Source organism: Jaculus jaculus, chromosome 10 (genome assembly GCF_020740685.1).
Source record: "Jaculus jaculus isolate mJacJac1 chromosome 10, mJacJac1.mat.Y.cur, whole genome shotgun sequence".
NCBI classification, from domain to species: domain Eukaryota; kingdom Metazoa; phylum Chordata; class Mammalia; order Rodentia; family Dipodidae; genus Jaculus; species Jaculus jaculus.
Genome location: NC_059111.1, coordinates 116,292,926 through 116,307,386, shown reverse-complemented (window position 1 = coordinate 116,307,386; position 14,461 = coordinate 116,292,926). Strand labels below are relative to the sequence as shown.

Genomic DNA, 14,461 nt, shown 5'->3' with positions numbered 1-14,461 from the left:
TTGTAAAGGGTCTAGTTGATTCCATCCTCCTGGTGTACCTTATAATTATCAGGAAAAGATGAACAATTAGAAGAAACAAAATGTTCAAGTCAAAGAGTTCATCAATATTCAAATCATGAGAATCCTAGAAATTTAGAGAAAAAAAAAAAAAAGAAGAAAGACCTATTAGGTCATCTGGTCCATCTCAATATAGGATATTCCCTGTTTTAGACTCTATGCCTAGGCTAATTTTCAAATGTCTGCAAAAGTAACGACCCTTTCCCCAGAGTGAGCACACTAACTCAGTAAAAATCAGGCCCTGCAGTATCTTTATTTAAAATTTATGTTTTTACCTGCAGCATCTCTAGATGCGTATTTTAGTAGTAAGATTCTAATTACCGTAGTGGTCCAAACATAAGACGACCTCCTTCTTTCCACAGAAAAAAACCAGTAGCACTTGCCATAGAAGTCAACACCATGCCAGCCTTATGGGGTGCCAATGTGGAGGGTGCTGTGTGTTAGTGAGCCCAGGACCATTTCCCCAGTGGTCAGCTTTCGTGGATGGCTCTGTTCTCAGCTGCTGCTGTGGTATGTGTAGGCCCAAGTACCTGGCCCTCCACCCCACACCCTTGGTCCCTGTGATGCACAATCAATAAGACTGTCATGCTCTCCAGATACAGTGATAAACAACACAGACACATTTCTCGTTGTCTTCCTAGGTTGTCTATTACATGTTAGGCCTCTCCTTCCTACCTTATTCTTTAGCATTTTCTTAACCATGAAACGTTTATTTATATATGTGGACCATGAGACTACATGACTGGGTTGATCACCAGGGCATGTCTCAATCAAGAAGCCTGCTGTATCTGTGTCACTAAGTGTCCCCACAAGGTCTTACGTTGGGGACCGGCCGGGCCCACATTACATTAGCACGCCCCATTAGTTCCCAATGCGAAGTTGCAGACAGGAGCCTCGGATGGCTGCTTGGAAGTGGCTTTTCAGCATCTACTGACTCCTTTAGAAACGTGACCTCAAATGGCCTCTTCTGAACTACTAACCCCCACTTCCCACCACCACTGCCTCTTTCACTCATGACTTTAACTTGAGTACAGGTCATGAGGGGACACAGCTCCTGGAAAAGGCCTGTTCCTTTGGAGCCTCTTCTAAACCTGCCCACCACAGAGGCCACAGAGGTCTGGGTGAGTGTGAGGCCAGCAGCCAGCCCACGTCACGAGCAGGCGAGAAAACCTACTGCTCACAGAAGTCTGCCCTGCACCAACATAGCATCTCTAGCCAAGATTCTACTTGCTGTGGGATTTTCTGAATGCTGCAGTTTATAATGAGATAACCCCAGGGATGAAGTCTTTCTTTTACTCATGTTTCAAAAACCATGGCCTCAATAAACACACAAAAAGGTTTTTTTTTGTTGTTTTGTTTTGTTTTTTGCCCTAAACACTGGCTTGTTACCCCTGTGCAAACTGACTTGCAGACTGCTCTGATTCTCCTTGCACAAGAGGAGACACAGAGTTCATCTGGGTGGAGAATCCCACATGTTACGATTTAACGCTAAAAGGTGACTGCTTTTAATTGGAATCAACTCTGAAAGTGTACGATACAAACACAGTAAATTGAGAAACTCACAATGAGAAATGGAGACCTTAAGCCTAACAATTTCTTCCACTGAGCCAATTTACTTGAAGTAAACTGCAGTCCATGCAGGCCCGTCTTCAGAATCTACTTACAAAAAGCTGGAGGAACTTGAGGACTCTCTTGTGGGTTAGGATATAAAGTGCGTTCCCACTGGTAGGGTCAATAACTGGCAATCTGTGGATTTTATTTTTGATCAACGAGTACACAGCATCGAAGAGGCTGCGGGAAGAGCCAGCAGAGTTGTTAGGAGGCTTTCAAGGAACATCAGAGCGCTCTGGGCCAGCCCTGCTTTCGAGCATGGCATGTGCTTTGTATGAAACCCCAATAGCACTATGGGTGTTTTCCCCTGGAGATCTTAGCACACTTTTTTTTTTTTTTTTTGCAAGCTATCAATAGATGTCAAATGTAGGTAGAAGCCACAAATCTCCAGGAGAGTGGTTTTTAAATAGTATGTTGAGCAATTCTGTTTGAAAAAGGAGAAGATCTAAACTCTGGCAGAGTCAGTGGTCCAGTGACAACACAGTGGGAAGCTGAGTCGGGCTCCCGGGTGGAGCTGGTGGCTTTGAGATGCTTGGTTCCACCTCTGCCCGCCCTGCCAGCGTCAAGAAGACTGCTGGGTATGTCTTCCTAGTAGTTTGGAAATAAGATAATCAAAACAAGTAATTCATCTATTCTTTAAAGCTTGAGCTTAAAAACATCCCCTACTCAGGCTACGCAGGGTGTGACAGCCTTTTATCCCAGCACGCAGGAGGCAGAGGTAGGAGGATCACTATGAGTTCAAAACCAGCCTTGGACTACAGTGCGACCCTGCCTCAGGGACTCCATTCTTCCTGTGTCCTGAGCGCTTTGCTCAGCAAATGCTCTCCCGCTGAGCCCCGCCCTGTCCCCACTTCACCCTCTCTGATCCAAGCTTCCCGAGGGCTCTGGCCCCAACTAGAGTTGCTGGGGTGTGGCTTCACTGCTGCTCTCAGGAAGCCAGACTGACTGGGGTGGCCAGGAGTCAATCCCAGTGTTTGGCACTCTAACAGGATGTCTCCGTGACCCTGATACAAGAGAGCTTTCAGAACCAATTAGTATGACCATCTTCCTGGTCCATTATAATCATCTGGACCAACACTGGCTGTGACGGGCTGACTTTCTCCAAGGTCTAGCCCAGGTTGGCTTCAAACTTTCAAGCCTCCTGCCTCACCCTCTCCCAAGGGCTGGGATTACAGGTGTGTGCCACCATGCCTGGCTTTGCTGTGAATGCCAATGTTCCTGGACTTTATTATTTGACCCCATCTGGACTAGATAACATGCCTGTTTCTTTTAATCTCTCTATCTATGGCAATAAAACACATAAATTTTAAAGAACGTTTTCAAAGAAAAAAAGAAAAACCCTACAAGTTTACCTTGCATCTGGAGATATATTCACTAAAGGTTTAAATGTTTCTTGTAAATATAGCTCTGTATTTACAGAAAGAAAACACACAGTTAGTTACATATTTGCTATTTGAAGTTACTACTCATATCCCAAACCCTTCTGATTACAGAAAATTCTTAAAAGAATGAAAACCCGATTAAAAAATGTCATTTACCCATAGCAAGGGTGTTAATTATAATTATGGCTATTTTAAGCAACTCCAACTGGTTTTAGAACATTGTCTTTAAATGCCTGAGTTGCTGGGGAGATGCCTCAGTGGTTAAAGACACTGCTTGAAATGTCTCTGAAAAATTAAATATATTTTTTTAAATTTTTGTTTATTTATTTTATTTGAGAGTGACAGATGGGGGGAGAGAGAGAGAGAGAGAGGGAGGGAGGGAGGAAGGGAGAGAGAATGGGTGCGTCAGGGCCTCCAGCCACTGCAAACGAACTCCAGATGCGTGCGCCCCCTTGTGCATCTGGCTAATGTGGGTCCTGGGGAATGGAGCCTCAAACCGGGGTCCTTAGGCTTCACAGGCAAGCGTTTAACCGCTAAGCCATCTCTCCAGCCCAAAATTAAATATTTTAAAATATTCAAGTATTTAAATATTCCAATTGATGCTTTAAAAAACATCAAGGTGTGTGAGTGATCATAGCATCAGATCAAGAGCCGTACCAGCAGAGGGCACCAGATTCTATCAAGTTAAAGTATTCTCAAGAAAGAGCGCATTTATAAAATCCTCTAAAATCAATTTTCATATGCCATAAGATAAATCAGTTATAACCACATTTGCTCTTTAATGTTCTTGTTTTATTTTGTTAGATTAGTGCTTAACACCTAGTGCACCTTGGGAATCTTGCTGACATATGCATTATTTCCTTTGAAAAGATATCAACTATAATTTGCTTTACTGAGGCTTGTACACAGAAGGCATTTGAGAATATCTTGGCATTATTACTACTGCTAAATACCACACGTGCGGAAACAAAAAGATACTTAAACCCTGGTCATCAGACTTGTGGAGAGAGCTTGACGCAAAGTGCCTGTCTTGGTATTAGCTAGTAACTCCACCGACGGGCCTCCTGGAGGCCAGGCTGACTTAAATCATTTACCCACAATGGAACCAACATAAGCCTTGACACACTTCTAAGTGACGTGGGACTAAGAGAGCCCGCAAGCTTCTGAGATCACGGGGGGATGTTCTGATTTTGGGTATCCTGTCAGCATGTGACGGAAGAGCAAGCCAGACCCTTGATGTCTCGCCTGAAATTCTGTGAGCTGACCTCTCCACTGAATTTTATTTTGGTGTGTGCACGTGTGTACAGTATGTGTGGTTTGTGTGTACAGATGCGTGTGCCCATGTGTGCACGTGGTGGCCAGAGGAGAGCGCCGTGTGTCTTTCACTTATTGCTCACCTGCCATTTCCTTAGGACAGGGCTCTCCCTCAGCCGGGAGATGCTGTCAGCAAGCCCTGCCAAGTCTTGGGTTTGAGCCCCCAGGAGTCTATGTGAGGTTACACAAGTGTGGTCATGCCCACCTCTTCAACGTGGACTCTGGAGAACTGGACTTGGTGCTCTCTAGCCTGAGGGGCCCCATGCTTTGGTGGCAAGTGCTCGTCGCTGCTGAGCTACCCCAGCCCAGTGCCCTCTTCCTCTACCCAGGCCTTGCCCTGAGCACCAGGCAGGGCGCTACTGTCATTAGCCGGTCCTCTGAGCCAGCTCCTGTCTCCGCCCTGTCACCACCCACTCAGGAGTTCCCCTGAGATGACCACCTCACATCACGGAACAAGGGTTTACAAGCTGTTCCGTTGCAGGCATGAGTACTGCGACCGCAACAGATGAAGTTCTTGTCATTTGTTCCAAACCACCTGGACAAGTTTTGCTCGTTTCCTGACGTGTCCCATTCGTAAAGGAGCAACTCAGAGAAATCAGGCCAGAAGCTTGCTCTGCTTGTGAGGCAGGCCATGGTGAGCAGACATGGAAGGGTGGCAGTAGTGGTCACTCACTCGCTTTTGACCTTCAGTCCTAGCATATGGCCAGGAGTGCGTGCCACACAGACTGGGCAGCGTATGAAGTTAGTACAGAAGGCTCTTACAGTGAAGGCAGAAATTAACAACCCTCCCCCCCTCCCCAAGGCATGGTCTCCCTCTAGCCTGGATCTCACTCTGTAGCTTCAGACTGGTCTTGAACTCAGTGATCCACCTCAGCCTCCTGAGCGGTGGGACTAAAGACGTGCACCATTACACTCAGCTGTGAATTTGTGTATGTGAGTGTGTGGTGTACGGATTGTGTATGCACATTTGTGTGTGTGTGAGTGCACTCAGGTGCATGTGCGTGCTGCGTGTGGAAGTCAAGGTGGCTGATGGGCATCTTTCTCAATCACTACCTCAATTCTCTGCGATCATCTCTGCTGAGCCTGGAGCTCACTTACTTAGCTAGACCCAGTCAGCAAGCCCGAGGGCCACCTTGTCTCTGCCTCCCCAGCCAGCACTGGAATTACAAGTGCACATCATCAAGAATGGCATTTTACAGGTGTTCAGGGAATTTGAACCCAGCTCCTCATGCTCACATGGCAAGCATTTTACCCACTGAGCCACCTCCCTAGACCTTAAACAGAGTCCTTAAACTATATGTTATAACAAGCAGACAGGAGACGATCTGAGATGTTGAAACATCATCTACACCAAGCAAGATTTTTAACTGCCAGCGCTTACCCCTCCACGTTTCAATCTTATGTTCTTCTAATTCATAAATCTGTACCTGCGAATACAACAAGCACTCATCAAAGGTGAAACACGTGCAATTTAGGAGCAAAGTACTCAGAAAATGTAATGAAACAGATTTCCTAGTAACATTGTTCTGTTTATAATGACAATGAAGGGAAATAAGGAGAAAAATGTATTTTCAAGTGTTAAACAACTTTGGGCTGAATGTATTTCATTGACTTTATTTTTTTTGCAATTTTGATTTAATAAACGGCTGCTGGGATTTGCTTTACCACATGGCATAATAAAGACTATTTCACTGGTAAAACTTATTTTAAAATATTAAAAAATATTTATTTATTTATTTGTATATATCGTGTGGGGGGGTATGCCAGGGTTTCTTAGTGCTACAAATAAATGCCCATCTGGCTTTATGTGGGTGGTGGGGGAATTGAACCCATTGGCAGGCTTTGCAAACAAATGCTTTTAACCACCGAGTAATCTCCCACCTTCTAAGACCTCCTCATCCTGGCTCATAGTTCCTTTTCTATGTCATGTAACATATACAGCACTTCCTTCTAAGAGCATTTCCGATGGAGAAAGTTTTCTATTTTATGTGGGAATTACAGACATGTGCCCCACAATGACATGTTACTCAAATGATGGACTACATACATAACTGTGGTCATAAGACTGTTTCATCCATAGATATTGTAGCCATTAACTTGTGTAAGAATGGCACTGACTAATGACACACTTCTCAGAACATGTTCCTTGCTAGGTAATGCACGACCATACCAGACAACTGACCATTGCCTTAACAACGGTATGAACTGACGATAGCCCATGCAACACTCCTTAAATAACGGATTCCATTCTGCCCTTCCTGGCAATCAAACAAAACCCACAATGCAGCGGACAGAATTTCAGGCACCATAGTGCTCCATGGAGGACTGAGTGGGATTCAAAGTACATTCCTCTAGAAAGCTGGGCATGTGCCAGGGCTACTGCCACCACACCAGCCACAGCAGGCTTTTCCTACTTGGCAGGAAAACATCAGAACCAAATCTCTTCCATTTTAATTTGTACTTCCTGTTTCCTTCTTTTTAAAATGGTGGAGTGTTTAGGCTGTTAAAAGATCAACATCATTTTTTTTTTTTTTTCCGAGGTAGGATCTTGCTCTTGCCCAGGCTGACCTGGAATTCACTATGTAGTCTCAGGGTGGCCTCAAACTCATAGCGATCCTCCTACCTCTGTGTCCTGAGTGCTGGGATTAAAGGCGTGTGCCACCACGCCTGGCAAAATCAACAATCATTAGTGATGGGACAGGGTTGGGGAGAAGCTCAGTGGTACAACACTTGCCGGGCATGCTTGAGGCACTGGGTTCTATTCCCAGCACTGAAGCAATTAAAAAGAAGCAACCAGGATGGGTGATGGGCGATGACTGTAACAGGCCTGAAAAGTTAAGCTTTGTGGTCACTCTATCTCCAGATGAGGCCCCTGCTGGACTAAGCAGAGATGGGGTCAGGGGACAGTCACCTCCTCCCAGCCCTGGCAGATGTTGCTTGGTACACAGCCAGAGGCCAAGCAGCATGGCCTTAGGCAAATATATGGTACAGCATGCAGGGGAATGGACTAGAATGGAGAATCCTGAGTGCTGAATGAGACAGCTTTCCCTCCTGCCAGGGACACCTTCCTACTTCAGGGCTAGAAGTTTTAGACAGAATCTCCTTCCACATTATATATAGTTGGAAAGCCCCCACCTCCCAGCTCACACAGGATACACACACACACAGCTTTCATTACTATAACAAAGCAAGCAATGGGATACTTACCATAGGTGATTTATAGTATCTATGCAGTATGTTTATGAAATCTGTAATTGTGAGCATTCCTGGAACAAAGAATCACATGTTAAAAATTAAACCAAGGGTGCTGGAGAGATGGCATAGTGGTTAAGACGCTTGCAAAGCCAAAGGACCCAGGTTCAATTCCCCAGGACCCACATAAGCCAGATGCACAAGGTGGCACATGTATCTGGAGTTTGTTTGCAGTGGCTAGAGGCCCTGGCACACCCATTCTCTCTTTCTTTCTAAAAATAACAAATAAAAAAAAAAATCTTAGCCGGGTGTGGTAGCGCATGCCTTTAATTCTAGCACTCGGGAGGCAGAAGTAGGAGGATTGCTGTGAGTTCAAGGCCACCCTGAGACTTTATAGTGAATTCCAGGTCAGCCTGGGCTAGCGTGAGAGCCTACTGTGAAAACCAAAACCAAACAAAAAAATCTTAAAAAAATAAAATTAAGGGCTGGAGAGATGGCTTAGCCATTAAGGCACTTGCCTGCAAAGCCTAAGGGCCCAGGTTTGATTCCCCATTACCCATATAAGCCCGATGCATGAGGTGACACATGTCTGGAGTTTGTTTGCAGTGGCTAGAGACCCTGGTGTGCCCATATTCTCTCTCTTTCTCTCTCTCATAACTAAATGAATGAAAAACTAACTAAACAAACAAAGGATATGTAAAAGAAAAATTTCCAAAGATAAATGAACCTGTAATATATCCTACAGAAACTTGTAAAATACAATTAAAGATCTCAAGCAGTTTTTAATATATTTAAGACAAACTGCAATGCACTGTCTACGCCAAACTAGATATGCAGCTCTAGCTGGAATCATATTTCATCACAAGTATGGTATTAGAGCATTTGGCAGATCAATGACAGAAAACACACTATCACAGAATATCAAAAAGAATTGTAGGGCTGGAGAGATAGCTGAGTGGGTAAGGTACTTGCCTATAAAGCCTAAGGATCAGGGTTCGATTTCCCAGTACCCACATAAAGCCAGGTGCATAAGGTGGCACAAGTGTCTGGAGTTCATTTTCAGTGGCTGGAGACCCTGGTATGCTAATTCTCTCTCTTTCTTCTATCTGCCTCTTTTTCTTTCATAAATAAATACATCAATAAAATATCAACAAAGAGAATTTTAGCTACAGATAAATACTTTAGAACATGTGAACACTAGACAGAGTGATGGTTTAAGCTTTAGTCCTATGGGTACTTCGGGGGACCTGGATTGTTTCCTGAGATGTATTGTCAACACAATGCCTTTAACAAAGCATCATCATTTGCTGCAGTCCTACTATGTGCTGGACACTAGGACTACAAAAGCTGAAAAGTATGACCATTTGCTCTGAGACATTCCTAAGGGGGATCAGCTATAAACAGGTAATTTCAAAATCCTGAGCTGAGGATGGAGCTCAGCTGGTAAAGGGCTTGTCTGGCATGTACAAAGCCCTGCTTCAGCCCCAGCGCCATCTGGAGTTCAAGGTCAACCTAGCTACACGAGGGCCTCCAGGTCAGCCTAGGACACTGCCTCAAAAAGAAAAAACTCAAAACAGATGAAACGAAACTGCTGTATACAGCGCCATCAGTCAGCCGTGACTCTACGACTTACTGGGTCAGAGGCAACAGGGCTTCCATGGTCGCTACAGTTTATCTCTTTCAGTGCTGGGTGTCACATCAAGGGCTCTGCCTGGCCTAAGCTAGTCCCCGCTATTCCATCCCCAGCTCTGGAGTTTTCCAGACTTTTGCTGTGAGGCTCAGGCTGGCCTGGTACTCACAGTCCTCCTGCCTCAGCCTCCCGAGTGCCAGGATTACAAGCCAGTGCTTACACACTGCCACACAGTGCCACAGCTGGACAATGACCCAGCAAACCCACCTGATCTCGTCCGCAGCCTGACACCTCCCATCATTGAAAGGTGATGTGCAGTGAAGGGAGAGCCAGCTCACAGACGCCAGGCTGGTCACAAACGCAGGCAGCGACCCCGGCTGACCAGGAGTCTGTGTGCTTTGTTCCCTGGGCTCATGAAGGACTTGGGTTCTTTGAGTGCCACAAGATACAAAGTAAAGAAAATAAGGAACGATTACAATGGTCTGTCTGTCTACATGTGTGCGTGTGGAGCCGGGAGGCTGATGAGGGTGTCTTCTTCTAAGGTTCCTTCAACCTTCCTCATTTTGAGACAGGTTTTCTTGCTGAACCTGGAATTCACCACTTTGAATAGATGAGGTAGCTGCAAGCACTGGGGATCCTCTTGCCTCCGCCTCCCCAGTGCAGACAGGGGCATGCGCTCCACTCCTGTCATCTGATGTGAGTGCTGGGGACCTGAACTTAAGCTCTCATGCCTGCATGGGAAGCACTTTATCCACTAAGACTTCTCCCAGTCCCTACCATGGTGTTTAGTTTTTCTAATTTTAAAAAATCCATTTGTGAACAGAGAGAGAAAGAAAGAGAGTGAGCACGCGTGTGCAAGCTGATGAATGAGGGCACTAGGATCAGACAATGAACTCCAGAGTCATGTGCCACTTTGTGCATCTGGCTTTATGTTGGTTCTGTGGAATAGAATGTAGGCAAGCAGGCTTTGCAAGCAAGCACCTTTGATCACTGAGCCGTTTCCCCAGCCCAGTAGTGTTTTATTAATTTGCACTTGTGTGTGTGTGCGCGCGCGCGCACGTGCATGTGCATGAGCACCCACCAGGACCTCTTGCCATTGCAAATGAATGCCAGACGTCTGCACTACTTTTTGTGTCTGGTTCATGTGGATGGCTTGGGAACTGAACTGCAGGAAGGCAGGCTTTGCAAGCAATGACCTTTAACTGCCGAGCCATCCTCCCAGCCCCCTGCAGTGGTGTTTAAATTCACTCCTGGCCCTTCTTGCCCAGTGTACAAAGGCAAGAATGTTCTTTAACTTGGTGCGCACCTGCCAGGCTGATTTCCGGGCAGGTGGCTGGGAAGCAAGGGGCCCCTTCCCAGGTGCATGAAGCTCACCTACAAAGCTCTGCTTCTTACTCTCCCACAGTGGCGCTGCGCGGACACCGTTGGCTACCAAGGCAAAGAAGGCCTTTTTGACCTGGGAAAACCAGAAAGAAAACATACTTTTAAGATCACATTTCAGAAAGAAAATACTTCCAACTAAGATTTCAACCAAATCTTAATAGTTATCATCAACGACAGGCTTTGTGAGTTTGATTATTCTATATTATATTGAAAGGCATAGACGGAATGAAGGCTATTTTTTTTAAATGAAAAGGCAATTAAAATTTTTTTTTTTTACTGTAACAAAAGACTTGTGTACATACACTTTATGTAATTAAAATCACACAAACTAATTAAATGCCACCATAATTTCTCCTGTATGTGGTTAATGATTTATGTGAAAACAGAGAAGATGGGTGGAGCTGTCTAAGTGCTCTCCTGGCACACAAAGCCCTGGTTTCCATCTCCAGTATGGCATGAATGTGGGGGGCGGGGGGGCACATGCCTATCATCCCAGCACCCAGGAGATGAGGCAGGAGTAATAGGAGGCAAAAACTGGCTAGGCAGTCAGGTAACAGAACCCCAAAAGTGAATTTTTTTTTCCTTAGCAGGAAATGTCACTACAGAAACCTGAATGTTACACCCTCCTGGAAAGGTTTCTAGATTAAGTTTGCACCCTTCCTAGATGAGAGAAACTCTGATCCTTACCTAAGATTACTGGCAAAGCTATAAAAATCTGGTGTCTGGCCATACCTCTGGTCTTCCTCATGTAGCCACTCCCTATAAAAACTCAGATCTGGTGGCTGGAGATATGGCTTAGTGGGTAAGGTGCTTACCTGGCAAGCCAAAGGACCCAGGTTTGGATTCCCGGTATCCACTGAAAAAGGCAGATGCACAAGGTGGCACATGCGTCTAGTGTTTATTTGCAGTGGTTAGGGGTCCTGGTGCACCCATCCTCTCTATCTGCTCTCCCTTCTCAAATAAAACATTAAAACCCTCAGGTCTGCGTCTAGAAGTGGGCTTCACAAACCCCCTTTAGTTTCCCTGGGCAAGAGCTCCTTTTCGCTTCCTTCTCTTATGTTCTAGGCTTAAGCTCCCTTCTCTTCTTCCTCCTAAAGTTTTCAGCTATGATAAAATCTTTCTGAGCCTTATCCTCTGGTCTGTCGATTTCATTCTTCAAATTCACAGGACAAACTGTGCAAAGTGGTTCATGCCTTTAATCCCAGCACTAGGGAGAGGTAGGAGGATTGCTGTGAGTTCAAGGCCACCCTGAGACTACATAATGAATTCCAGGTCAGCCTGGGCTAGAGTGACACCCTACCTCAAAAAACAAAAAACAAAACCAAAAATAAAAACATAGGACAAGGATTTGGGAACACCCCAAATTATTGGTACACTGGTGTATAAGGACCCCAAAAGTCCTTTATCAGGAGGAAGAGAGGTTCAAGGTCAGGCTGAAGAGAAGGCTCTATCGGTAGTGTATGCCATGCAAGCTTGAGGACTGGCATTTAGATCCCCAAAACCCATGTCCATGCTGGGCATGGTGATGTATACCTGTAATTGGTGAGCTCCTGGTTCAGTGCGACCTTGTCTCAAAAAAGAAAGTGGACACTGGATGTCTGGGCTTCAAATGTACACACACACACACACCCATGTACCCCACAGACACATACACATACCAAAAAAAAAGAAGAGAAAAGAAAAAAAAAATCCAACCAAGCAAAAGCAGCTATCCCAGCATGGGATACCTGATAACCTGGTTAAAACAAAAAACAGAACCAACAACCAGCCTCCAAAGCCAAAACAAACAATGGACTTGGGAGACAGCTCAATCAGTAAAGAGCCTGCCCGATAAGCACAAGGACTGGAGTTTGATCGCCAGTATCTGTATAAGTACCAGATGGACCTGGTGGAACGAGCCTGTCATCCCAGCACTGGGAAGGGGAGCCTGGCACATCTCTGGAGCTCTAGGCCAGTAAGAGACCCTGTCTCTGAGAGAAGGACAATGCTCCTGAGGATGGCGCCCAAGGTTGTACTCGGACCTCTGTGTGTGCACATGAACACACGTGCACCACCCACACTTAAAGAGTCCACAAGGGCTGGAGAGATGGCTTAGCTGAAAAGCCAGAGGACTCAGGTTTGATTCCACAGGACCCACGTTAGCCAGATACACAAGGGGGCGCATGCATCTGGAGTTTGTTTGCAGTGGCTGGAGGTCCTGGCGTGCCCATTTTTTTCTCTCTCTCCCCCTCTTTCTCTGTCAAATAAAAAATAAAATAAAATAAATATTAAAAAGTCCACAGGACTTCTGGTTAAGAACCACACCAAAGCAGCCTAGGGGAGAAAAAGCCAAAGAATACACAGCAAAATATACACTTTTACTAAAAAGTGAGGTGTATAAGAAATTAAAATGGCAGCAGAGAAGTAGGAAAGATCTAGGGCATCCAGAGCCCACAAGGCAGGTCTAAGCGGCTCCGGCAGCAGCAGCGGCAGCTCTGGCTCCAGCATTGGCAGCTGTGGCTCCAGCAGCAACAGCAGCGGCTCCAGCAACAGCAGCAGTGGAGGCTCGAGTAGCAGCAGTGGCAGCTACAGCAGCAGCGGACCCAGCAGCAGCGGTGGTGGCTACAGCAGCAGCGGTGCCAGGTCTGTGGGGCCACAGCTGCTAGGCTTGGCTTGCCCCACAAGAAAAGCCAGTGCCCAGCTCCAGGAAACAGAACAGCGGTCCAGAGATCCAGCCACCTTACTTGAACCCACAGGGCACCAAAGAGGGGTGCATAACAGACCAAAATCATCCAAAAAGGTAACTGGGATTGCACCAGGGAAGGGTCTCACTTGGTCACAAGCTGACTTGGAACCCTCAACAGACCAGAAGTCTTAACCTCTTTGTTGATAGAGGATCTGGCTTATAATACCTACTTCCTGCATAAATATTCGGTGCTGTTTTTCATTGAATGTATACTTGTTTAGTTAAATTTTAGATTCTATCTGTATTTTGTTCCACTCAGCCTACTTGAATACTCCTACAGCAGGCAAATCCAACCCTTAGGAACACCTGTGTAGATACTCTGAGAGTCTTAAGAGCTACACCTAACACCTTAAGCTCCTACCCTGAAGATATGTAACATTAGATCAATTGATACAGCTAAGAATACCCAGCTAACTAGAAAATCCAAGCATTAACTTAATCCAAGATGCAAAAATATATACATTATAACACAAGAAACACTAAAAAGCAAGACAATATAAATCCACCAAAAAGTATCAATGCATCAGAAATGACCTCCAGTGAGAACGAGTTAGAGGAAATGCCTGAGAAAAATTTCAAAAGAATGATTGTAAATATGTTCAAAGAAGAAATCAAAGGAATCAAAGAGGAAATCAAAGGAATAAAAGAAGACACAGGACACCAATTTAATGAAATAAAGAAGTCAATACAAAACATAAATAAGGAAATAGAAATAATAAAGAAAAACCAGTCAGAATTACTAGCAATGAAGAACACAGTTAATGAAATAAAAAAAACTCTGTAGAAAATCTCACCAGTAGAATGTATGAAGGAGAGGACAGAATATCTAAGCTAGAAGACCAGGTGGCAGACCTAATAACAGTCCAACAAAGAGAAAGACAAACTAATAGAAAAGTATGAGTGGGAATTTTAAGATATTCGGGACAGTATGAAAAGATCAAATATAAGAATTCAGGGTATAGTAGAAGGAGAAGAATTTCACTCCAAAGGCATAGTAGGTGTCTTCAACAAAATCATAGAAGAAAACTTCCCCCAAATTGGGAAAGAGGTGCCAATGCAGTTACAGGAAGCCTTTAGAACCCCAGCCAGACAAAACCTGGAAAGAACCTCTCCTTGCGTATTATAGTCAAGCTACCAAACACACAAACCAATATATATATATATATA

At 45.0% G+C, this 14,461-nt stretch overlaps 1 protein-coding gene across 3 annotated transcripts in view; it reads right to left on the bottom strand.

Moving 5' to 3' along the window:
* Prkag2 (protein kinase AMP-activated non-catalytic subunit gamma 2) overlaps positions 1 to 14,461 on the bottom strand; it is a 272,478-nt gene that overhangs the window by 13,528 nt on the left and 244,489 nt on the right. For all 3 annotated transcript variants that reach the window (XM_045160311.1, XM_045160312.1, XM_045160313.1), the window contains 5 exons: positions 10,561 to 10,642; positions 7,572 to 7,630; positions 5,746 to 5,791; positions 3,021 to 3,075; positions 1,722 to 1,848 (listed from right to left, as the gene is read on the bottom strand). In XM_045160311.1, coding sequence (XP_045016246.1) covers positions 1,722 to 1,848; positions 3,021 to 3,075; positions 5,746 to 5,791; positions 7,572 to 7,630; positions 10,561 to 10,642 — 369 coding nt within the window. The remainder of the gene's footprint in view (positions 1 to 1,721; positions 1,849 to 3,020; positions 3,076 to 5,745; positions 5,792 to 7,571; positions 7,631 to 10,560; positions 10,643 to 14,461) is intronic.